This window comes from Scyliorhinus torazame, chromosome 29 (genome assembly GCF_047496885.1).
Source record: "Scyliorhinus torazame isolate Kashiwa2021f chromosome 29, sScyTor2.1, whole genome shotgun sequence".
Lineage (NCBI taxonomy): Eukaryota > Metazoa > Chordata > Chondrichthyes > Carcharhiniformes > Scyliorhinidae > Scyliorhinus > Scyliorhinus torazame.
Genome location: NC_092735.1, coordinates 9794296 through 9820684, shown reverse-complemented (window position 1 = coordinate 9820684; position 26389 = coordinate 9794296). Strand labels below are relative to the sequence as shown.

The window sequence follows — 26389 nt, the reverse complement described above, 5'->3', positions numbered from 1 at the left end:
CCATGTACACTACATCCACTGCTTTACCTTCATCCACATGCTTGGTCACCTCCTCAAAGAATTCAATAAGACTTGTAAGGCAAGACCTACCCCTCACAAATCCGTGCTGATTATCCCTAATCAAGCAGTGTATTTCCAGATGCTCAGAAATCCTATCCTTCAGTACCCTTTCCATTACTTTGCCTACCACCGAAGTAAGACTAACTGGCCTGTAATTCCCAGGGTTATCCCTAGTCCCTTCTTTGAACAGGGGCACGACATTCGCCACTCTCCAATCCCCTGGTACCACCCCTGTTGACAGTGAGGACGAAAAGATCATTGCCAATGGCTCTGCAATTTCATCTCTTGCTTCCCATAGAATCCTTGGATATATCCCGTCAGGCCCGTGGGACTTGTCTATCCTCAAGTTTTTCAAAATGCCCAACACATCTTCCTTCCTAACAAGTATTTCCTCAAGCTTACCAATCTGTTTCACACTGTCCTCTCCAACAATATCACCCCTCTAATTTGTAAATACAGAAGAAAAGTACTCGTTCAAGACCTCTCCTATCTCTTCAGACTCAATACACAATCTCCCGCTACTGTCCTTGATCGGACCTACCCTCGCTCTAGTCATTCTCATATTTCTCACATATGTGTAAAAGGCCTTGGGGTTTTCCTTGATCCTACCCGCCAAAGATTGTTCATGCCCTCTCTTAGCTCTCCTAATCCCTTTCTTCAGTTCCCTCCTGGTTATCTTGTATCCCTCCAATGCCCTGTCTGAACCTTGTTTCCTCAGCCTTACATAAGTCTCCTTTTTCCTCTTAACAAGACATTCAACCTCTCTTGTCAACCATGGTTCCCTCACTCGACCATCTCTTCCCTGCCTGACAGGGACATACATATCAAGGACACGTAGTACCTGTTCCTTGAACAAGTTCCACATTTCACTTGTGTCCTTCCCTGACAGCCTATGTTCCCAACTTATGCACTTCAATTCTTGTCTGACAACATCGTATTTACCCTTCCCCCAATTGTAAACCTTGCCCTGTTGCACGCACCTATCCCTCTCCATTACCAAAGTGAAAGTCACAGAATTGTGGTCACTATCTCCAAAATGCTCCCCCACTAACAAATCTATCACTTGCCCTGGTTCATTACCAAGTACTAAATCCAATATTGCCCTCCTCTGGTCGGACAATCTACATACTGTGTTAGAAAGGCTTCCTGGACACACTGCACAAACACCACCCCATCCAAACTATTTGATCTAAAGAGTTTCCACTCAATATTTGGGAAGTTAAAGTCACCCATGACTACTACCCTGCGACTTCTGCACCTTTCCAAAATCTGTTTCCCAATCTGTTCCTCCACATCTCTGCTACTATTGGGGGGCCTATAGAAAACTCCTAACAAGGTGACTGCTCCTTTCCTATTTCTGACTTCAACCCATACTACCTCATTAGGGTGATACTCCTCGAACTGCCTTTCTGCAGCTGTTATACTATCTCTAATTAACAATGCCACCCCCCCCACCTCTTTTACCACCCTCCCTAATCTTATTGAAGCATCTATAACCAGGGACCTCCAACAACCATTTCTGCCCCTCTTCTATCCAAGTTTCCGTGATCGCCACCACATCGTAGTCCCAAGTACTGATCCATGCCTTACGTTCACCCACCTTATTCCTGATGCTTCTTGCGTTGAAGTATACACACTTCAACCCATCTCCGTGCCTGCAAGTCCTCTCCTTTGTCAGTGTTCCCTTCCCCACTGCCTCATTACACGCTTTGGCATCCTGAATATTGGCTACCTTATTTGCTGGACTACAAATCCGGTTCCCATTCCCCTGCCAAATTAGTTTAAACCCTCCCGAAGAGTACTAGAAAACCTCCCTCCCAGGATATTGGTGCCCCTCTGGTTCAGATGCAACCCGTCCTGCTGGTATCAGGTCCCACCTTCCCCAGAATGCGCTCCAATTATCCAAATACCTGAAGCCCTCCCTCCTACACCATTCCTGCAGCCACGTGTTCAGCTGCACTCTCTCCCTATTCCTAGCCTCGCTATCACGTGGCACCGGCAACAAACCAGAGATGACAACTCTGTCTGTCCTGGCTTTTAGCTTCCAGCCTAACTCCCTAAACTTGTTTATTACCTCCACACCCCTTTTCCTACCTATGTCGTTGGTACCAATGTGCACCACGACTTCTGGCTTCTCCCCCTCCCCCTTAAGGATCCTGAAGACACGATCCGAGACATCCCTGGCCCTGGCACCCGGGAGGCAACATACCTTCCGGGAGTCTCGCTCGCGACCACAGAATCTCCTATCTATTCCCCTGACCATTGAATCGCCTACAACTATTGCTTTTCTATTCTCCCCCCTTCCCTTCTGAGCCCCAGTGCCAGAGACCTGGCCGCTAGGGCTTTCCCCCGGTAGGTCATCCCCCCCAACAGCATCCAAAACGGTATACTTGTTTTGAAGGGGAACGGCCACGAGGGATCCCTGCACTGTCTGCCTGTTTGTTTTTTTCCCCCTGACTGTAACCCAGCTATTCTTGTCCTGTACCTTGGGTGTGGTTACCTCCTTGTAACTCTTCTCAATCACCCCCTCTGCCTCCCGGATGATCCGAAGTTCATCCAGCTTCAGCTCCAGTTCCCTAACACGGTCTTTGAGGAGCTGAAGTTGGGTGCACGTCCCGCAGGTATAGTCAGCAGGGACACCGGTGGTATCCCTCACCACCCACATCCTACAGGAGGAGCATGCAACTGGCCTAGCTTCCATCCCCTCTTACCTGACAGAATATAGCTGCCCTGTGGACTAACTAGATCTCCGCCCTCCGACTCTGCTCCCAGTCAGCTACACTTTCTCTAAACTCCTGGCTCTCTTTTCACTCTTTGCGGAAATGTCGGAAACAAAATGAAAGGAGAACCTTACTCCCTCCTCACCTAACTCCCTCGGTCACCAAACTCTTACTATAGCACTCAAAATGCACCAAATTCAGCACTCCGTGCAAACAAAGTCTTACAATATCTCTCGTTATCCAAGGTTCCCGAAAATTGCCGTATGTATCCTTCTTCCTCACAGTAACATGCCGGTCCTGAATTCCTTTCAACTGACACTTGAAAGCCTCCCACATGTCAGATGTTGATTTACCCTCAAACATCCGCCCCCAATCTAGGTTCTTCAGTTCCCGCCTAATATTGTTATAATTAGCCTTCCCCCAATTTAGCACATTCACCCTAGGACCACTCTTATCCTTGTCCACCAGCACTTTAAAACTTACTGAATTGTGGTCACTGTTCCCGAAATGCTCCCCTACTGAAACGTCTACTCTTTGGAGTTTAGAAGGATAAGGAGGATCTCATTAAAACTTGCAGGATACTACGAGGCTTGTATAGAGTGGACGTGGAGAGGATGTTTCCATTTGTAGAAAAAACTAGAACCAGAGGACACAATCTCAGACTAAAGGGACGATCCTTTAAAACAGACATAAGGAGGAATTTCTTCAGCCAGAGGGTGGTGGATCTGTGGAACTCTTTGCCGCAGAAGGCTGTGGAGGCCAAATCACTGAGTGTCTTTAAGACAGAGATAGATAGGTTTTTGATCAATAAGGGGATCGGGTTATGGGGAGAAGGCAGGAGAATGGGGATGAGAAAAAATCAGCCATGATTGAATGGCGGAGCAGACTCGATGGACCAAGTGGCCTAATTCTGCTCCTATGTCTTATGGTCTTATAAAGGTGCTATATTAATTCAATGTGCTGTTGTCAAACCTTCATACTAATGTATAACCCAAACTTTGTTATGTTGGCTTTGATAGGTTATTGTTATAGGATACAAGTTTGAGGACTAGGGAATACTGAGACATCTGATCCGTGTCTTTTATTCACCAAATCAATGATGCAAGTCTTTACGTGCAGCATCCACTACACTGGTAGCGGTAGGAACCTGCGTACAACAAAAGACCAGCTGCTCCATCAAGCCTGCCTCATACTCATGACCCTTGAAGCATCATAACTCGACACCCTTTCGCCCACCCGCATCCACAAGTCCGCTAGAAGAGGCAAAGACATAGCATCAAAAAGTTTTTTTTTAAAATCTGACTCTTGGGCGGTCAAAACCAGCCCAGATCGCATTGACCAGACCCAAGTTAACCGTTAAATCCCACCTTTTATAAGGTGCGATCTCAGTCCCAGCTCCATTTTGAAGGCGTGCAGAGGGTCAGCACATACTGCACAAACCAGCAACATAACCCAATGGCACCCTGCTCCCAGGGAACAGAAGAACTGCCTGATATCTAGCCTATTCTGACTCTGTTGGAGCTCAAATGCATGATTGCTGATCTTCTCAATCTGTCAAATTGACATAATCCAGCTCTTTCATTATTTGCTCTGGAAAGTTATCTCTACTTTTACTCTGCCCAAGGTGAACACACCAGGAATATCTGATTATCAAAGGTTCTTTCATCTGGGAATCATTCTTACTTTTCTAAGGCCACTAATCATCCACCGTGTGAATGGACCAAAACCGGATGTTGTCTAACCAAGAAACTGTATGAAGACAGAATGATTCTAAAAGTACAACCCAATGCCCTGTTTGCTTTGGCCATGGCTTTTCTGCATTGGTGGTGTTAAGTGAATTTACCATTCTGTTAAAATCTCAACTGCACTCTCTCAAGGACCGATACCTCTTTCCTGAAGTGTGGTGATCAGAACTGGATGCGATACTCTATTTGGGGCCTAACCAGAGCTTTATAAAGTTTCAGCGTAACTTCCCTGCTTTTGTACTCAATACCTCTATTTACAAAGCCTACGATCCCCTACGCTTTGCTAACCACAATCTCTATATGTTCTGCCGCCTTCAAAGATCTTTGGACAGGCAGCCCCAGGTCCATCTATTCCTGCACATTCCTTAGAATTGTGTCTGTATTGCCTCTCCCTATCCCTTCTGCCAGAACGTATAACCTCAGACTTCTCTATATTAAATCCCATCTGCCCATTTCGTTAGCCCATCCAGGTCCTGTTACAGGCGCGTTGTATCATCCTCACTGTTTGCCACTCCTCCACAGCAGCAATTCTACTCTGTATTCTAATATCCAAGTCATTTACAGATATCAAAAATAGCAGTGGTCCTAGCACTGACCCTTGTCAACATCCCTCAGTCTGTAAATAACCATTAGGTATGACATTCTATCCAAGTGACACTCCCCCTCCTAATTCCACAAGCAGTCACAATTTTGTTGACCTGCCTTCTGTGTGATACTTTGTCAAAGCCCTCCTCAGATTCCATAGAGACAACATCCATTGCATTCCCTTCATCAATCTGTTACTTCATTTCAAACAATCAGTTTGATTAGTCAAGCACAATTCACCTCTTCCAGGCTCTCCGTAATTAACTCAAACCTCTCCTTTGATTATTTTTTCCCCCAATTACTAAAAAACCTTACCCACCATTGACATTGAACTACCTGACCTCTAGCTACTAGGAATGTCCTTGCACCCTTTCTTGAGTAAATGTCAAAATAATATTTTACTTTGCATTTCTGGCATCCACAGTATTTTACTTTTGTTTGCCTGTGATCCAATGATTAGCACAATGGAGAACTGACTGAGATAAGCAGAACAGAGGGATGGTGAGTTTGAATGCCACAAAATGCTGGATTACGGTTATTCAAAAGGAAAATGCTGGAATTGCACGGGATGGTGAGCATCTGGAAAAAGAAAGAGGCTAAGTGATGAGGTTCTGGAGTTGGATATTTCTGATGAACGATCTCTTTTTCCTTTTTCAGATGTTGACCGACTTGTTGATTACTTAATTTAATTTGAGTTCCAAGCAAGTCAGAATTTCAACCCTTGCAATTGGGATGTTATCTGAAGCATCATGTGGGAAAATGTGACGTTGTTCGCTTTGGCAAGAAAAGTAAAAATACAGAGAATTACTTATGCAGAAAACGGCTGCAGAATACCGAAGTGCAGAGGGATCTGGGTGTTCTAGTTCGTGAGTCACAAAAAGCTAGTAGGCAGATACAGCAAGTAATCGGGGCTAATCGGAATGTGGCGACTAGGGGCTTTTCACAGTAATTTCATTGAAGCCAGTAGTGACAATAAGTGATTATTATTATTATTATTATTAATGAAATCATAACATTTACAGTGCAGAAGGAGGCCATTTGGCCCATCGAGTCTGCACCGGCCCTTTCAAAGAGCACCCTACTCAAGCCCACATCTCTACCCTATCCCTGTAACCCCCACTTAACCTTTTTGGACACTAAGGGCAATTTAGCATGGCCAATCCACCTAACCTGCACATCTTTGGACTGTGGGAGGAAACCGGAGCACCCGGAGGAAACCCACGCAGACACGGTGAAGTTGAAACCTCACCACTATTCTTTGAATTCTCCCTATACCAAAAAAGGGTCAAGATATTCTAAATGGTGAGAATAGGGATTCTCACTACCTGACTCCTATGCAGACTTAGGTGGGTGCTATTCGGGTCAAACTAGTGTTTCAAGTTATCCCCCCGGCATAAACCATATCTTCATAGAAGAATTATATTTACTTACCACTTAGTAGCTTACACATGGGTCCGGCTTGCTAAGTAAAGTAAACTTTCTAAAGATAATAATAACCACTCTTTCAGGTTATCAATTTAAACTTAACTTTATTTTCAAGTTAAAAAGATAAAAACTACTTTTACAGAAAGGTAAAAAGATCTTTACTTGTTTGGACCAGTTGTCGACTTTCAAGTCTATCTTGACAATCAGTTTTCTTTAACTTTTGGTCTTCTGTTCGATTCTCTGGGTTGCTCGGTCTTCAGATGCTGCTTGTCCCATCACTGAGGAAGATTCCGATTCTCTGCTCACTTTTCAGAGTTTTTATAGCAATTTGTGCAGCCTGACTTTTATAAATTACACCCTTCTGCTGTTTGAGCCTAACAGTTGAAGGTTAGTTTCTTATCGGTTAGAAGTGTGGCGCCTTTGCAACAGCGCGGCTTCATTCCACCAGCTCGCCATTACTTTGAACTTGCTCGCTTTGCTTGACGTAATAAATTTGTCTGTGTCTCCGTCAGTATTCTTTCAGGTTTATGTCTTTTCTTAATGATTTTTTCAGACTCAACCCGGGTCATCTTTGGGTTAGGCTAATGTCATGTTCAGGTTACCCCCTTCGACTCTATCCTTATCTGGCTCGGCCACTTTCTCCAAGCTTTTAACGTCAAAATGGTGTATGTCATAGTGTAAACTTGTCACCATCTAGTTTTCTTTATTTGTAAATCAGTTGTCTCATCTTATTACTGGTGTCAGCAAGTTTTCACACTTAACAGTTGTTCCTTATTTTAAACTTTAGATTCTGACTGTCTTTCTTAATTGTTCAATAAAATAATTTGTTGCTTAAAGAATTTTGAAATACTGTTCCCTTTCATATATCTTAAGAATTTGAAGTCGATCAAATGACTTTTTAAACTTGTAAATCAGAATGAATTGTTCCTGTTTTCCTCCCCGCCTGTGAGGCTGTCTGGATTTCAAACAGGCTGCTGCTGTTAACCCCTTGTGGGACTTCTCCCTTTCATTAAAAGTCTCAGGCATTCTCAGTGTTACTTTCATGTTTCAAATGTCATATGCTTCCGATTTTCCATTACAATGGGGGGAACGTGCAAACTCCGCACAGACAGTGACCCAAGCCGGGAATCGAACCTGGGACCCTGGAGCTGTGAAGTAACTGTGCTAACCCACGTTATCCTCTGTTATGAGAGAAATTGAACATTAAAGTAAGGATGTTATGCTTCAGTTGTACAGGTCAATGGTGAGACCAGATCCTGAGTAGTGTGAGTAGTTTTGGCCTCCTTATTTAATAAAGGATGTAAATGCAGTTGAGGCTGTTCGGAGGAGGTTCACTGGATTGATACCTGGGATGAGTTGGGTTTTCTGATGAGGAAATGTTGGACAGACTGGGTTTCTTTCCACTGGAGTTTAGGAGGAGAGTGAGGAGTGACTTGATGGAAGTTTATAAGATCCTGAACAGTTTCGACAAGGTGGACGTGGAAAGAATGTTTCCTCTTGTGGGTGAGTCCAGAATTGGGAGGCACGGTTTTAAATTTTAGGACAGAAATTAGAAGAATATTTTTCTCTCTGAGTGTTGTGCGACTTTGGAACTCTCTGCCTCAGAAGGTGCCGAGGTCGGGGTCACAGAATATTTTTAAGGCAGAGTAGATTAATTCTTGCTAGGCAAGGGAACCAAAGGTGATCGGGGGTAGATGGGAATGTGGAACTCAATACAAAGAGATCCGCCATGATCTTATTGAATGGCGGAGCGGGTTCGAGGGGCTGAATGGCCTACATTTTCTCCTAATTCGTATGTTTATAGTTCAATACGCAGAAGGGAAAGTGTTAAATCTACATGATGCTTCATGTTTTATTTTCCCTGCCCAACAGATGGCGCAGGAGCTTGGGATCAGTGAAAAATCACCAGACTATAAAAATCCATTTGAGAATGAGGATGAAGATGTAAGTAAATAATCTTTCATTCAGAAAAATAACCTTTCATTCGCTGATTATTTTATTTTCGAGATATTTCCAGTCACTGAAAGAGGCAGGTTTGGGGACTACATCTTTTCCTTGATCGGGGGAGACAGTCGAACAGTCTGTTCCCAGCTTTCTAACACTATCACCATGAAGTGCACATGAGCATTGATTTGTCCCACTTGGCTCTGTTTTGGTAAAGCTGGCTTTCATTTCAAAATGTTAGAAAATCTAAAATCTTTTCAAAATTCACTTTTATTTGGCCTGGTGCCAGTGCAGTGCTAGCCTTGGCTCAGTCAGTGGTACTCTCTGATTCAGCATGACCAGGTCTGAGGGAGGGTGCCGAGGCGATTTACGAGAATGGTACTGGGGATGAGGGACACAAGTTAGACAGAGAGAGCACTGAACTTGAAGTTGTTCGCTTTAGACAGAGGAGGTTCAGGGGTGATTTAATAAGCATGTTCAAAATCGTGAAGGACTTTGACAGAGTGGAGAAGGAGAAGCTGTATCGTTTGGCATGGTCCTGCTTCCTGAGGACACAGATTCCAGATGATTGGTAAATGAAGCGGAGGCGACACGAAGCAACCTTTTGAATGCAGTGAGTGTGATCTGGAATGCACTAATCTGAAAGGCTGATGGAAGCAGATTTAATAAGATCTTTCAGAAAGCAATTGGATAAATTCTAGAAATTTTGCAGGAAATAGTTGTGCGTGGAGCGGGGAAACTAATGGGATAGGTTTCACACGGGCACAGTGGGCCGAGTGGCCTCCCCCTTGCTGTATCATTCTATGAGAAGGTTGTGGATTCAAGTCCCATTCCAGAGACTCAGAATCATGGTATGTTTACAGCATAAAATGAGGCCGTTTGGCCTTTGTGTCCATACTGGCTCGGTGCAAGAGTAATCCAGTCCAATTCTCCACTTTTCCTGGAAATTCCCTCTCTTCGGGTACTCATCCAAATCTCTTTTGAAAGCATTGATTGAATCTGCCTGTTCCACACTCTGGAGTCGTGCATTCTAGACTTTCAACCCTTAAAAAAACAATTTCCTCATGTCGCCTTCTGTTCATTCGCCAGTCATTTTACATCTGTGTGCTCTGGTCTTCAATTCTTCTACCCATGGGAACAGGGAGGGGCTGCACTGGAGGAGGGGCTGCACTGGAGGAGGGGCTGCACTGGAGGAGGGGCTGCACTGGAGGAGGGGCTGCACTGGAGGAGGGGCTGCACTGGAGGAGGGGCTGCACTGGAGGAGGGGCTGCACTGGAGGAGGGGCTGCACTGGGGGAGGGGCTGCACTGGGGGAGGGGCTGCACTAGGAGAGTGGGTACACCGAGGGAGGGGCTAGCGGCAGCGGGATCTTCGAATCCACTGATATCTGCTGAATTTTGTGTTGCTGGCGGTGCTGCCGGGGTGGAGCGGTCACCATCGACAGGACAGGAAGATCCCGCCAGCAAATTCAGCCCGGTTTCTCCGACATTGCCTCCGTCCCACCTTGAGAACACCAGCCTGGTGTTCAAGTTTAGAATAGGCCTCTGACGCTGAGGTCCCAGGTTCGATCCCGGCTCTGGGTCACTGTCCGTGTGGAGTTTGCACATTCTCCCCGTGTTTGCGTGGGTTTCACCCCCACAACCCAAAGATGTGCAGGGTAGGTGGATTGAACATGCTAAATTGCCCCTTAATTGGAAAAAAAATGAATTGGGTACGCTAAATTTATCAAAAAATTTATAAAAAAGTTTAGAATAGGACTGGGATTCGTGTGAAACCAAGGAACCTCTGAGCTGCTGTAATTCCTCTTTCCGTTTCCAGGCTTTAGTGATCGACCGCAGTTTTTCTTTTACAGTTCCTTCACAGTAACGATGTCTTTCATAAAGCCTTGAAAGACGAGGAGAAAAGACGGAAGAAAGAAGACAAAAGAAAAGAGCTTCGAAAAGGGCCGAGAATCACAAAGACGAGATCCGAGTTATGACCCCGTGAGAAAGCTGACAACCACTGGGACCATTTCCGCTGTGGGCTGGAGCTACTCGACACCATTCATTGACACAAATAGCCGCTCACATTTGAATGAAATCGCCTCAGGGTGGTAGTGACCTGTACAGGTTTGCTCTCACCAGAGCTGCTGTCTTTCCTTTAAAAAAGGAAGTTTCATTACAAAGACCACAACTTATTTTTTTTGGTTTACGCAAATAGAATGGATGGAATCACTGAAATTGAAACTCTGAAACACTGGGAAGGGTCCCAGAAGCTGACGTAACGTGCTTTTGAGTTATTCCATCGCCATCAAGCAGCGATCCTGATGATAAGGAATTGCAGGGCCTTTGTGTTATAAGTTGGATGGCTGTTTAACAATAAAATGCAAGGTCTGAAAGCGTGTGATCCGAACAAACGGTTTTGAGTCCTTCAGTCACACGCGGTTACACACAGAATTGTAACTCACTGCCTGGAGTATCCATTTCTCTGCTCACCCAACCTGAGGTTTTCTGCCCAATTTAAAGAGCTGAAGGTCGCCACATAAGCTGGCGGGCAGCATGGTAGCACAGTGGTTAGCACAGGTGCTTCAGAGCTCCAAGGCCCGGGTCCGATTCCCGGATTGGGTCTCCGCCTGTGCGGAGTCTGCAGGTTCGCCCCGTGTGTGCGTGGGTTTCCTCCGGGTGCTCTGGTTCCCTCCCAGTCCAGGAATGTGCAGGTTAGGAGGATTGGCCATGCTAAATTGTCCATAGTGTCCAAAAAGGTTAGGTTGGGTTACAAGGATGGGGTGGCTTAAGTGGGGTGCTCTTTCCAAGGGCTGGTGCAGACTCGACAGGCCAAATGGCCTCCTTCTGCAGTGTGAATTCTATGAAGTGGGCAAAACGGCAAACCCCGGTGGCGGAGTTACTGTACATCTAAAATAATGGAATCTCTGGAGCAGGTTAGCTGGAATATTTACCCTGCAACACACCAAGCTGGAACAAGGAGTTATCATTTTCACAATCCAGCAAGTTCTCACCCCTCGCCGTCTCTCATCCCCAGCCAATTCTGGTCTCATGCACATCTCCAATTTGCTTCACTCGGTGGCCGTACCTTCAGCTGCCTAGACGGTAAGCTCTGGAGATCCGTTCCCAAAGCTCTCCCCACTCTTCCTCCTCCTTTTCAAACTTCCTCAACACCAACATATCCCTTGTGTAGCTTGGTGTCAATTTTTAAAAATTCTTTCCTGTCACTGACTAGGCCAACATTTTTGTTGCCAAATCACTAATTGTGGTGGGGAGCTGCCTGTTTGAACCTTCGGTGTTGTTGGGGAGAGAATTCTGATTGGTAAAAGCCCTGTGAAATGGGACATTTTACGTCAAAGGTGACATGGTTTTGTTAAATTCGTTCATGGGATGTGTGCATCACAGGCAAGGCCAGCATTTGTTGCCCATCACTATTTGCCCTTCAACTAAATGACTTGCTCGGCCATTTCAGAGGGAATTTAAGAGTCAACCACATTGCTGTGGGTCTGGAGTCACATGAAGGCCAGACCGGGCAAGGACAGCCGGTTTCCTTCCCTCAAGGGGCATTAGTGAACCAGATGAGTTTTAAAAACAATCGACAATTGTTATGGTTAGCATTAATTCCAGATTTTTATTAGATTCAAATTCCACCATTTGCCGTGGTGGGATTCAGACCTGGGACCCCAGAGCATTACCCTGGGTCTCGAGATTACTAGTCCAGTGACAATACCACTACGCCAGGAGGAGGCAAGTTGTTGTTGTAGACATTTGGGCAACAATGTTCATGGAGGCCAATTACAAGTAGCAGAACCCAAGAGCAGTGTGCCCCCTGAGTATGAAATGTCTACCAGATAGCATGTTGTAATTGCTTCTACAGACCCAGTTTTCTCGAGGATTGTCTTGCTGCTTAAAGAAATGGCCCTTGCAGCAAATCATGAAATGGCCCTTGTAGCAAATGTGAAGGGTTTTATAGTCTATTTTTGCCTTGTCACACTGCTGCGGGAGGAATAAAACCGATACATTACACTCGTACGATTCAAACAATTGGAATTGATAGATTTCCTCATCTGGGGTGGTGCAAAAGCCAGCTGTGTGTTTTCTGTTTAATTTTTCGTTTTTGGCAAATATTTTTTGTCTTTTTTCTTTGTCCAGCTCCTTGCTGAGTCCTGACGCACCCTCTACACCATCAAACTCCCACCTCTCCCTGTGTAGGTTCCCAAGTCAACATTGGTGGGGAGGGAAACAGAAAATGAGGAAAAATTAGTTTCTTATTGGGAAAGATTGATTAACCTTGTGAGGTTTTTTATTTGAAGGATTTATCCGCACCACCACCATTCAACTGTCATGACGATCTAACAAAAACTTGATTTGTATAGCACCTCAACAGAAGAGCGTCCCATGGAATGGGCGGCATGGTGGTTAGCACTGCTGCCTCACAGCGCCAAGGACCCGGATTCAATTCCGTCCTTGGGTCACTGTGTGGAGTCTGCATGTTCTCCCTGTGTCTGCGTGGGTTTCCTCCAGTTTCCTTCCACATCCAAAGATGTGCAGGTTAGGTCAGGCATTTTCAAACTGGGGGGGTCGCAGGCGGGTGTCGAAAGGGCCGCGGAGCCGTCCATCGCGGCGTTCCCGATTGCGAGAATTCAGGTGCAACGGCCACAGCAGCCGTCTGCGAGCGGCTTTAAAAATGATGACCGCAACCAGCTAAAAAAATACGCACTGACCCAGGGGAAGACTTTTTTAAAAATTTAGTTCAGTCTTCCTGCATCTGTCTTGACTCTGCTCAATGGCTGAGCCTGCAGAACTCTGATAGTGAATTTTAGAGATTAAAAATATTCACAATACTTTGAGTTAAGTAATTCCTCCTCATCTATGTCTAAAATCGTTGCATTGTAATTTGCAAACTATATCCCCAGGCTGTAAACCACCCGTCTGAGGAAAACTTACATTCTGCATCTGCTCTGTGGAGTCCAGAGAGATTAATGCCTGTTTCAATGAGGTCATTTCTCATCCTTCGCTACTCTAGACTATAGAATATAAGCCAAGGCTCACCTCTCACAGTAAAAGTAAGAGAAAATGGTGGGTCGCGAATGTCGGCCGGAGTCCAAAGGATGGCCAAGTGGTGGGCCTGGGTAAGATGTTTTTTCAGAGGGTCGGTGCAGACTCGATGGGCCAAATGGCCTCCTTCGACACTAGGAATTCTATGGAATTCAAATTATGGGTTTCGGTGGCCAGCGGGCTGAGTCAGGGACAGAGGCAGTAAGTGTTACAGAAATGGAGCTGATCAGTCTTGGTGTTACAGACGCTTGGTCAGCTCTCAACAGTGGCTATGAGACTGGACCAGGACCATAACCTTTTTTTAGGTTTTAAGACAGTGCGGAAAGATCAATTTGTTCCAGAAGTGCTGTTATAAAAAATAAGGTTTGGTTATTTTTTTAAGCAATTTTATTAAAACAAAAGAAAATAATATTTAAACTTCATCCCTAACAAAATAAAAGATTACATGCAGTTTCATAAACTTAACACGGTAGCATAGTGGTTAGCACTGTGGATTCTCAGTGCCAGGGACCCAGGTTCGATTCCCGGCTTGGGTCACTGTCTGTGCGGTCACATTCTCCCCGTGTCGGCGTGGGTTTCTTCCGGATGCTCCGGTTTCCTCCCACAAGACCCAAAAGACGTGCTGTTAGGTCATTTGGACATTCTGAATTCTCCCTCAATGTACCCGAACAGGTGCCGGAATGTGGCGACTAGGGGCATTTCACAGTAACTTCATTGCAGTGTAAATGATAGCCTACTTATGACAATAAAGATTATTGTTATTATAGTCCCCATTAAACAAAACTGTAACAGAACATGCAGCTCTCATGCCTCTGTCACAGGCAGACAAAGGCAATTTGTCTTCTGGTAGGGACATTCGTTCTGAACCCCTTTGCCAAAGCCTGCCTCCGTGGCAACTTTCGTGACCTTCAGTCGATTTCCAAAGCCTTCCCCTCTGTAACTTCCAAACAGCATTCCTTCTCTCTCTCTAATCTCCCTAGGGCTGGTTTAGCACAGGGCTAAATCGCTGGCTTTGTAAGCAGACCAAGGCAGGCCAGCAGCACGGTTCAATTCCCGTACCAGCCTCCCGAAACAGGTGCCGGAATGTAGCGACTAGGGGCTTTTCACAGTAACTTAATTTAAAGCCTACTTGTGACAATAAACGATTTCCATTTCCAGCTCCTCAAACAAAGATTCTCTGCTGGGGTTTCCAGACTTGGACCCATTATTGTTATGCTGTCTGATACAACTAACCTCCCATTGATGGACAAAGAGGCCATCAGACTCTGTAATGGGCTAATAGCTTGTCAGAAAGGAGTATCCCGAAGAACAATGGATCTGGGGGCCTCCTGTGCATTCTCACTAATAAGTTTAAGTCTGGCTGGGGCAATGTAACTCGGTCAGGTGTGGACGTATCCCTCTGGCTCTCTGCTAGCAGGTTTTTTTTCTCCCCTTAGTCTGTTTAATCCCTAAATTGCCTGCTACATTGGGGTATCATTTCTGGACCCAATTTCCTAATATTTAGATTTATTGTCATGTGTACCAAGGTCAGATCAAACCCCAAAACGGGGAAATCCTCAAGCATGGCAAGGGAACTCAGTCACTTTATGGAGCAGATGGGAGCGGTGGACCCCTGGAGGTTCGCCCACCCGGGGGAGAAGGATTTCTCCTTCTCCCCAGTACACAACGTATGCACCAGAATTGACTTCTTTGTGGTGGGGAAAATGGTGCTTCCAGGGATAGACAAAGTGGAATACTCCGCAATTGTGATATCAGACCACGCTCCACGGACGTGAGGCTGGAGACGGGCAGGGCCCAACGCCCCACATGGAGGTTGGACGTCGCCCTACTAGCGGACAAAACCTTCAACAAAAGGTTATCACGGGCCATAGCAGAGTACACCGAGAACAACCAGAACGGGGAGGTCTCACCCTCCACGTTCTGGGAAGCACTAAAGGCCATACTAAGAGGGGAAATCATCGCTTTCAAAGCGCAAAGAGATAGGGAGGAAAGGGCGGCTAGGCAGCAGCTGGTCGACTCCATACTGGAGGTAGACCATAACCACTCCGAGGCCCCGACCGTAGAGCTCCTGGCGGAGAGGAAAGAACTACAAAGGAACTTTGACCTGCTCTCCACCAGGAAAGCAGTGCACCAACTCTGCCAGGCATGTGGGACCCTATACGAACACGGAGACAAAGCCAGCCGCCTGTTGGCACACCAGCTGAGAAAGCAGGCAGCCACCAGAGAAATTGCACCAATCAGGGATACCAGAGGCACGTTAGAAACAGAATCTGAAAAGATCAACAAAACCTTCAAGGCCGCCTACCAAGGGCTGTACACCTGAGAGCCCCCAATGGGGGAGTCTGGGATGAAACGGTTCCTTGATGGACTGGACATTCCAGTCGTGGGAGAGGGCAGAAAACGGGGCTTGGAAGCACCACTAGTACTGGGAGAGATCATGGACAGCATTAGCTCCATGCAGGTGGGGAAGGCGCCGGGACCCGATGGGTTCCCGGCGGACTTCTACAAAACATTTGCGACAGCACTGGCCCTGCACCAGCAGGAGATGTTCACAGACTCGCTAGCTAGGGGCACACTGCCGCCCACGCTAGCACAGACCTCAATCTCGCTGATACCTAAGAAAGACAAAGACCCAACTCACTGCTGAATGCAGATGCCAAAATACTGGCCAGAATCCTAGCCAAAAGGTTAGAAGACTGTGTACCTGAGGTGGTCGCAGAGGACCAGATGGGCTTTGTCAAAGGTAGACAGCTTACCTCCAACATCAGGCGCCTGCTGAACGTGATAATGACCCCCTCCGGGGAAAGAACACCAAGATGATCGTCTCCCTAGATGCAGAAAAGGCCTTCCTCAGAGTCGAATGGAAATACCTCATCGAGGTACTGGAGCGGTTCGGGCTTGGAACAGGATTCACCTCCTGGGTAAAGCTCCTATACAACGCTCCCATGGCGAGCGTACGGACCAACAACACCAACTCCCAATACTTCCGGCTGCACAGGGGCACCAGACAAGGATGCCCACTGTCTCCGCTGCTGTTCGCTCTAGCGATCGAACCACTAGCAATCGCGCTCAGAGCAGCAAAATCTGGAGGGGGATCTGAAGGGGAGGCAGAGAGCACAGAATCTCACTCTATGCAGATGACCTGCTCCTCTACATTTCGGATCCACAGAGCAGCATGGGCGGAATCATTGCGCGCCTGAAAGAGTTTGGTGACTTCTCGGGCTACAAACTCAACATGAGCAAAAGCGAGATCTTCCCGGTACACCCACAAGCAGGGGGGCAGCACTAACGGGACTGCCGCTTAAACAAGCCCGACACAAATTCCGCTACCTGGGGATCCAAATAGCCCATGACTGGAACGGGATCCACAAATGGAACCTCACCAGTCTGACAGAGGAAGTAAAAAAGGACCTGCAAAGAAGGAACACACTCCCACTCTCCCTCGCAGGGAAAGTCCAGACGATCAAAATGAACGTGCTGCCCAGGTACCTCTTCCTATTCAGATCCATCCCAATCTACATCCCCAAGGCCTTTTTCAAAGCACTAGACAAACTAATCATGGCGTTCGTATGGGAGGGGGAAGAATGCTAGGATCCCAAAGAAGGTCTTACAAAAAACAAAATCCAGGGGGGGGCTTGCCCTCCCAAACCTACAATTCTACCGCTGGGCGGCGGCGGCCGAGCGAATAAGCGATGGATCAAGGAGCCAGAAGACGAGTGGGTGCGCCTCCTGCAGGGGGACCTCCCTCCGGGCCCTCACCACGGCGACGCTCCCATCCCCACCCAAAAAACACTCCAACAGTCCGGTGGTAATAGCCACCCTCCAGTCCTGGAACCAACTACGGCAACAATTTGGCCTGACCAGAATGTCGGGTAAAGCTCCCATCTGCAACAACCATAGGTTCACACCAGCGCTGACTGACGCCACCTTCAAAAGATGGGGACAGGACAGAGGGACACTGACAGTCAGGGACCTATACATGGACGGCAGGATCACAACACTGGGCGAACTGACAGAGAAATTCCAGCTAGCCAGGGGGAACGAGCTAAGGTACCTGCAACTAAAAATCTTCCTACGAAAGGTGACAGGGACATACCCACAACCACCACGACAGACACTACTGGAAGAGTTACTGGACGCAAGCATCCTAGATAAAGGAAACTGTAGCTACATGTGTGACCGACTGGTAGAAGGGGCCGACACCGTACTGGACGCAACAAGAATGAAGTGGGAGGAGGACCTGGGGATCGAAATAGGGTGGGGACTCTGGAGCGAAGCACTGTATAGGGTCAACTCCACCGCCACGTGAGCAAGGCTCAGCCTGACGCAACTAAAAGTGGTACATAGAGCCCACTTAACAAGAACCCGTATGAGTAGGTTCTTCCCAGAGGTGGAGGACAGATGTGAACGGTGCCGGGAGAGGGGGGTAGAGGGAAGTGACAGGGAACAATAGAGGAGAGCCAGAGAGGGGGAGGGGGGAGGCAGGGAAACGTTAACAAACTTAACATCCACAGGAACAGAGAAAACGGGGAAGGCGGGAGGGCCGCAGAAGCGGAAGTGCGCATGAGACGACAACGGCAGCAAACTCCGTCTGGGAGAAGCAAAGGATGACAACACCACGAACAGATGCCTACTTATGTGTGTAAATAATTTTGCCAAGTGGACAGAGTTGCTGCTGTTGAGCGGGGGCATAATACCGTCCGATGTCTTCTCAGGGAAAATTAAAACGTCAGCAGCAGCAGCGACCCATGGGGGGGGGGGGGGAGAGTGCTCCGTTGGGAGGATGTGAGGCATGTGGGGTCACTTCTAGTTAATTGCTATTGTATATTCTCTTTTTGCACTATGTTAATGTTCACTCTATTTTGCTGTGTTAGGATTATTACTATTAATTATGAAAAACTTTAATAAAAAAATATTTTTCTTTAAAAATGTGTACCAAGGTACAGTAAAAAGTATTGTTCTGCGTACAGTGCAGGCAGATCGTTCCATACATGAAAAACATAGGACATACGATAAATACACAATGTTAAATACACAGACATCGAGTGAAGCACACAGGGCATAGTGCTGCACATGAGAAGATGTGTGGAGAGATCAATTTAGTCCATAAGTGGACCATAATAAGGGAATAGTGTAGATGGGCTTTAGAGTGGTTTCACAGGTCGGCGCAACATCGAGGGCCGAAGGGCCTGTACTGCGCTGTAATGTTCTATGTTCTATATTCAGGAGTCTGGTAACAGCGGGGAAGATGTTTTTGAATCAGTTAGTATGTGTTCTCAGACTTTTGCATCTTCTGCCCAATGTAAAAGGTTGGAAAAGAGAATAAACAAGGTGGGAGGGGTCTTTGATGATGCTGCCCGCTTTCCCAAGGCAGCGGGAGGTGTAGACAGTCAATAGATGGGAGGCAGGGTCCGTGTGATGGACTGGGCGGTGTTCACGCCTGTAATTTCTTGCGGTCTTGGGCCGAGCAGTTGCCATACCAGTTATGACCCCGTGAGAAAGCTGACAACCACTGGGACCATTTCCGCTGTGGGCTGGAGCTACTCGACACCATTCATTGACACAAATAGCCGCTCACATTTGAATGAAATCGCCTCAGGGTGGTAGTGACCTGTACAGGTTTGCTCTCACCAGAGCTGCTGTCTTTCCTTTAAAAAAGGAAGTTTCATTACAAAGACCACAACTTATTTTTTTTGGTTTACGCAAATAGAATGGATGGAATCACTGAAATTGAAACTCTGAAACACTGGGAAGGGTCCCAGAAGCTGACGTAACGTGCTTTTGAGTTATTCCATCGCCATCAAGCAGCGATCCTGATGATAAGGAATTGCAGGGCCTTTGTGTTATAAGTTGGATGGCTGTTTAACAATAAAATGCAAGGTCTGAAAGCGTGTGATCCGAACAAACGGTTTTGAGTCCTTCAGTCACACGCGGTTACACACAGAATTGTAACTCACTGCCTGGAGTATCCATTTCTCTGCTCACCCAACCTGAGGTTTTCTGCCCAATTTAAAGAGCTGAAGGTCGCCACATAAGCTGGCGGGCAGCATGGTAGCACAGTGGTTAGCACAGGTGCTTCAGAGCTCCAAGGCCCGGGTCCGATTCCCGGATTGGGTCTCCGCCTGTGCGGAGTCTGCAGGTTCGCCCCGTGTGTGCGTGGGTTTCCTCCGGGTGCTCTGGTTCCCTCCCAGTCCAGGAATGTGCAGGTTAGGAGGATTGGCCATGCTAAATTGTCCATAGTGTCCAAAAAGGTTAGGTTGGGTTACAAGGATGGGGTGGCTTAAGTGGGGTGCTCTTTCCAAGGGCTGGTGCAGACTCGACAGGCCAAATGGCCTCCTTCTGCAGTGTGAATTCTATGAAGTGGGCAAAACGGCAAACCCCGGTGGCGGAGTTACTGTACATCTAAAATAATGGAATCTCTGGAGCAGGTTAGCTGGAATATTTACCCTGCAACACACCAAGCTGGAACAAGGAGTTATCATTTTCACAATCCAGCAAGTTCTCACCCCTCGCCGTCTCTCATCCCCAGCCAATTCTGGTCTCATGCACATCTCCAATTTGCTTCACTCGGTGGCCGTACCTTCAGCTGCCTAGACGGTAAGCTCTGGAGATCCGTTCCCAAAGCTCTCCCCACTCTTCCTCCTCCTTTTCAAACTTCCTCAACACCAACATATCCCTTGTGTAGCTTGGTGTCAATTTTTAAAAATTCTTTCCTGTCACTGACTAGGCCAACATTTTTGTTGCCAAATCACTAATTGTGGTGGGGAGCTGCCTGTTTGAACCTTCGGTGTTGTTGGGGAGAGAATTCTGATTGGTAAAAGCCCTGTGAAATGGGACATTTTACGTCAAAGGTGACATGGTTTTGTTAAATTCGTTCATGGGATGTGTGCATCACAGGCAAGGCCAGCATTTGTTGCCCATCACTATTTGCCCTTCAACTAAATGACTTGCTCGGCCATTTCAGAGGGAATTTAAGAGTCAACCACATTGCTGTGGGTCTGGAGTCACATGAAGGCCAGACCGGGCAAGGACAGCCGGTTTCCTTCCCTCAAGGGGCATTAGTGAACCAGATGAGTTTTAAAAACAATCGACAATTGTTATGGTTAGCATTAATTCCAGATTTTTATTAGATTCAAATTCCACCATTTGCCGTGGTGGGATTCAGACCTGGGACCCCAGAGCATTACCCTGGGTCTCGAGATTACTAGTCCAGTGACAATACCACTACGCCAGGAGGAGGCAAGTTGTTGTTGTAGACATTTGGGCAACAATGTTCATGGAGGCCAATTACAAGTAGCAGAACCCAAGAGCAGTGTGCCCCCTGAGTATGAAATGTCTACCAGATAGCATGTTGTAATTGCTTCTACAGACCCAGTTTTCTCGAGGATTGTCTTGCTGCTTAAAGAAATGGCCCTTGCAGCAAATCATGAAATGGCCCTTGTAGCAAATGTGAAGGGTTTTATAGTCTATTTTTGCCTTGTCACACTGCTGCGGGAGGAATAAAACCGATACATTACACTCGTACGATTCAAACAATTGGAATTGATAGATTTCCTCATCTGGGGTGGTGCAAAAGCCAGCTGTGTGTTTTCTGTTTAATTTTTCGTTTTTGGCAAATATTTTTTGTCTTTTTTCTTTGTCCAGCTCCTTGCTGAGTCCTGACGCACCCTCTACACCATCAAACTCCCACCTCTCCCTGTGTAGGTTCCCAAGTCAACATTGGTGGGGAGGGAAACAGAAAATGAGGAAAAATTAGTTTCTTATTGGGAAAGATTGATTAACCTTGTGAGGTTTTTTATTTGAAGGATTTATCCGCACCACCACCATTCAACTGTCATGACGATCTAACAAAAACTTGATTTGTATAGCACCTCAACAGAAGAGCGTCCCATGGAATGGGCGGCATGGTGGTTAGCACTGCTGCCTCACAGCGCCAAGGACCCGGATTCAATTCCGTCCTTGGGTCACTGTGTGGAGTCTGCATGTTCTCCCTGTGTCTGCGTGGGTTTCCTCCAGTTTCCTTCCACATCCAAAGATGTGCAGGTTAGGTCAGGCATTTTCAAACTGGGGGGGTCGCAGGCGGGTGTCGAAAGGGCCGCGGAGCCGTCCATCGCGGCGTTCCCGATTGCGAGAATTCAGGTGCAACGGCCACAGCAGCCGTCTGCGAGCGGCTTTAAAAATGATGACCGCAACCAGCTAAAAAAATACGCACTGACCCAGGGGAAGACTTTTTTAAAAATTTAGTTCAGTCTTCCTGCATCTGTCTTGACTCTGCTCAATGGCTGAGCCTGCAGAACTCTGATAGTGAATTTTAGAGATTAAAAATATTCACAATACTTTGAGTTAAGTAATTCCTCCTCATCTATGTCTAAAATCGTTGCATTGTAATTTGCAAACTATATCCCCAGGCTGTAAACCACCCGTCTGAGGAAAACTTACATTCTGCATCTGCTCTGTGGAGTCCAGAGAGATTAATGCCTGTTTCAATGAGGTCATTTCTCATCCTTCGCTACTCTAGACTATAGAATATAAGCCAAGGCTCACCTCTCACAGTAAAAGTAAGAGAAAATGGTGGGTCGCGAATGTCGGCCGGAGTCCAAAGGATGGCCAAGTGGTGGGCCTGGGTAAGATGTTTTTTCAGAGGGTCGGTGCAGACTCGATGGGCCAAATGGCCTCCTTCGACACTAGGAATTCTATGGAATTCAAATTATGGGTTTCGGTGGCCAGCGGGCTGAGTCAGGGACAGAGGCAGTAAGTGTTACAGAAATGGAGCTGATCAGTCTTGGTGTTACAGACGCTTGGTCAGCTCTCAACAGTGGCTATGAGACTGGACCAGGACCATAACCTTTTTTTAGGTTTTAAGACAGTGCGGAAAGATCAATTTGTTCCAGAAGTGCTGTTATAAAAAATAAGGTTTGGTTATTTTTTTAAGCAATTTTATTAAAACAAAAGAAAATAATATTTAAACTTCATCCCTAACAAAATAAAAGATTACATGCAGTTTCATAAACTTAACACGGTAGCATAGTGGTTAGCACTGTGGATTCTCAGTGCCAGGGACCCAGGTTCGATTCCCGGCTTGGGTCACTGTCTGTGCGGTCACATTCTCCCCGTGTCGGCGTGGGTTTCTTCCGGATGCTCCGGTTTCCTCCCACAAGACCCAAAAGACGTGCTGTTAGGTCATTTGGACATTCTGAATTCTCCCTCAATGTACCCGAACAGGTGCCGGAATGTGGCGACTAGGGGCATTTCACAGTAACTTCATTGCAGTGTAAATGATAGCCTACTTATGACAATAAAGATTATTGTTATTATAGTCCCCATTAAACAAAACTGTAACAGAACATGCAGCTCTCATGCCTCTGTCACAGGCAGACAAAGGCAATTTGTCTTCTGGTAGGGACATTCGTTCTGAACCCCTTTGCCAAAGCCTGCCTCCGTGGCAACTTTCGTGACCTTCAGTCGATTTCCAAAGCCTTCCCCTCTGTAACTTCCAAACAGCATTCCTTCTCTCTCTCTAATCTCCCTAGGGCTGGTTTAGCACAGGGCTAAATCGCTGGCTTTGTAAGCAGACCAAGGCAGGCCAGCAGCACGGTTCAATTCCCGTACCAGCCTCCCGAAACAGGTGCCGGAATGTAGCGACTAGGGGCTTTTCACAGTAACTTAATTTAAAGCCTACTTGTGACAATAAACGATTTCCATTTCCAGCTCCTCAAACAAAGATTCTCTGCTGGGGTTTCCAGACTTGGACCCATTATTGTTATGCTGTCTGATACAACTAACCTCCCATTGATGGACAAAGAGGCCATCAGACTCTGTAATGGGCTAATAGCTTGTCAGAAAGGAGTATCCCGAAGAACAATGGATCTGGGGGCCTCCTGTGCATTCTCACTAATAAGTTTAAGTCTGGCTGGGGCAATGTAACTCGGTCAGGTGTGGACGTATCCCTCTGGCTCTCTGCTAGCAGGTTTTTTTTCTCCCCTTAGTCTGTTTAATCCCTAAATTGCCTGCTACATTGGGGTATCATTTCTGGACCCAATTTCCTAATATTTAGATTTATTGTCATGTGTACCAAGGTCAGATCAAACCCCAAAACGGGGAAATCCTCAAGCATGGCAAGGGAACTCAGTCACTTTATGGAGCAGATGGGAGCGGTGGACCCCTGGAGGTTCGCCCACCCGGGGGAGAAGGATTTCTCCTTCTCCCCAGTACACAACGTATGCACCAGAATTGACTTCTTTGTGGTGGGGAAAATGGTGCTTCCAGGGATAGACAAAGTGGAATACTCCGCAATTGTGATATCAGACCACGCTCCACGGACGTGAGGCTGGAGACGGGCAGGGCCCAACGCCCCACATGGAGGTTGGACGTCGCCCTACTAGCGGACAAAACCTTCAACAAAAGGTTATCACGGGCCATAGCAGAGTACACCGAGAACAACCAGAACGGGGAGGTCTCACCCTCCACGTTCTGGGAAGCACTAAAGGCCATACTAAGAGGGGAAATCATCGCTTTCAAAGCGCAAAGAGATAGGGAGGAAAGGGCGGCTAGGCAGCAGCTGGTCGACTCCATACTGGAGGTAGACCATAACCACTCCGAGGCCCCGACCGTAGAGCTCCTGGCGGAGAGGAAAGAACTACAAAGGAACTTTGACCTGCTCTCCACCAGGAAAGCAGTGCACCAACTCTGCCAGGCATGTGGGACCCTATACGAACACGGAGACAAAGCCAGCCGCCTGTTGGCACACCAGCTGAGAAAGCAGGCAGCCACCAGAGAAATTGCACCAATCAGGGATACCAGAGGCACGTTAGAAACAGAATCTGAAAAGATCAACAAAACCTTCAAGGCCGCCTACCAAGGGCTGTACACCTGAGAGCCCCCAATGGGGGAGTCTGGGATGAAACGGTTCCTTGATGGACTGGACATTCCAGTCGTGGGAGAGGGCAGAAAACGGGGCTTGGAAGCACCACTAGTACTGGGAGAGATCATGGACAGCATTAGCTCCATGCAGGTGGGGAAGGCGCCGGGACCCGATGGGTTCCCGGCGGACTTCTACAAAACATTTGCGACAGCACTGGCCCTGCACCAGCAGGAGATGTTCACAGACTCGCTAGCTAGGGGCACACTGCCGCCCACGCTAGCACAGACCTCAATCTCGCTGATACCTAAGAAAGACAAAGACCCAACTCACTGCTGAATGCAGATGCCAAAATACTGGCCAGAATCCTAGCCAAAAGGTTAGAAGACTGTGTACCTGAGGTGGTCGCAGAGGACCAGATGGGCTTTGTCAAAGGTAGACAGCTTACCTCCAACATCAGGCGCCTGCTGAACGTGATAATGACCCCCTCCGGGGAAAGAACACCAAGATGATCGTCTCCCTAGATGCAGAAAAGGCCTTCCTCAGAGTCGAATGGAAATACCTCATCGAGGTACTGGAGCGGTTCGGGCTTGGAACAGGATTCACCTCCTGGGTAAAGCTCCTATACAACGCTCCCATGGCGAGCGTACGGACCAACAACACCAACTCCCAATACTTCCGGCTGCACAGGGGCACCAGACAAGGATGCCCACTGTCTCCGCTGCTGTTCGCTCTAGCGATCGAACCACTAGCAATCGCGCTCAGAGCAGCAAAATCTGGAGGGGGATCTGAAGGGGAGGCAGAGAGCACAGAATCTCACTCTATGCAGATGACCTGCTCCTCTACATTTCGGATCCACAGAGCAGCATGGGCGGAATCATTGCGCGCCTGAAAGAGTTTGGTGACTTCTCGGGCTACAAACTCAACATGAGCAAAAGCGAGATCTTCCCGGTACACCCACAAGCAGGGGGGCAGCACTAACGGGACTGCCGCTTAAACAAGCCCGACACAAATTCCGCTACCTGGGGATCCAAATAGCCCATGACTGGAACGGGATCCACAAATGGAACCTCACCAGTCTGACAGAGGAAGTAAAAAAGGACCTGCAAAGAAGGAACACACTCCCACTCTCCCTCGCAGGGAAAGTCCAGACGATCAAAATGAACGTGCTGCCCAGGTACCTCTTCCTATTCAGATCCATCCCAATCTACATCCCCAAGGCCTTTTTCAAAGCACTAGACAAACTAATCATGGCGTTCGTATGGGAGGGGGAAGAATGCTAGGATCCCAAAGAAGGTCTTACAAAAAACAAAATCCAGGGGGGGGCTTGCCCTCCCAAACCTACAATTCTACCGCTGGGCGGCGGCGGCCGAGCGAATAAGCGATGGATCAAGGAGCCAGAAGACGAGTGGGTGCGCCTCCTGCAGGGGGACCTCCCTCCGGGCCCTCACCACGGCGACGCTCCCATCCCCACCCAAAAAACACTCCAACAGTCCGGTGGTAATAGCCACCCTCCAGTCCTGGAACCAACTACGGCAACAATTTGGCCTGACCAGAATGTCGGGTAAAGCTCCCATCTGCAACAACCATAGGTTCACACCAGCGCTGACTGACGCCACCTTCAAAAGATGGGGACAGAACAGAGGGACACTGACAGTCAGGGACCTATACATGGACGGCAGGATCACAACACTGGGCGAACTGACAGAGAAATTCCAGCTAGCCAGGGGGAACGAGCTAAGGTACCTGCAACTAAAAATCTTCCTACGAAAGGTGACAGGGACATACCCACAACCACCACGACAGACACTACTGGAAGAGTTACTGGACGCAAGCATCCTAGATAAAGGAAACTGTAGCTACATGTGTGACCGACTGGTAGAAGGGGCCGACACCGTACTGGACGCAACAAGAATGAAGTGGGAGGAGGACCTGGGGATCGAAATAGGGTGGGGACTCTGGAGCGAAGCACTGTATAGGGTCAACTCCACCGCCACGTGAGCAAGGCTCAGCC

General features: G+C 47.5%; 1 protein-coding gene across 2 annotated transcripts in view; it reads left to right on the top strand.

The window, feature by feature from the left end:
- The window catches only part of LOC140403846 (coiled-coil domain-containing protein 134-like), a 47603-nt gene extending 36730 nt beyond the window's left edge, over positions 1-10873 (top strand). For both annotated transcript variants that reach the window (XM_072492034.1, XM_072492033.1), the window contains exons 6-7: positions 8408-8479; positions 10331-10873. In XM_072492034.1, coding sequence (XP_072348135.1) covers positions 8408-8479; positions 10331-10456 — 198 coding nt within the window. In that variant the 3' untranslated portion in view covers positions 10457-10873. The remainder of the gene's footprint in view (positions 1-8407; positions 8480-10330) is intronic.
- Positions 10874-26389: the final 15516 nt, after the last annotated feature.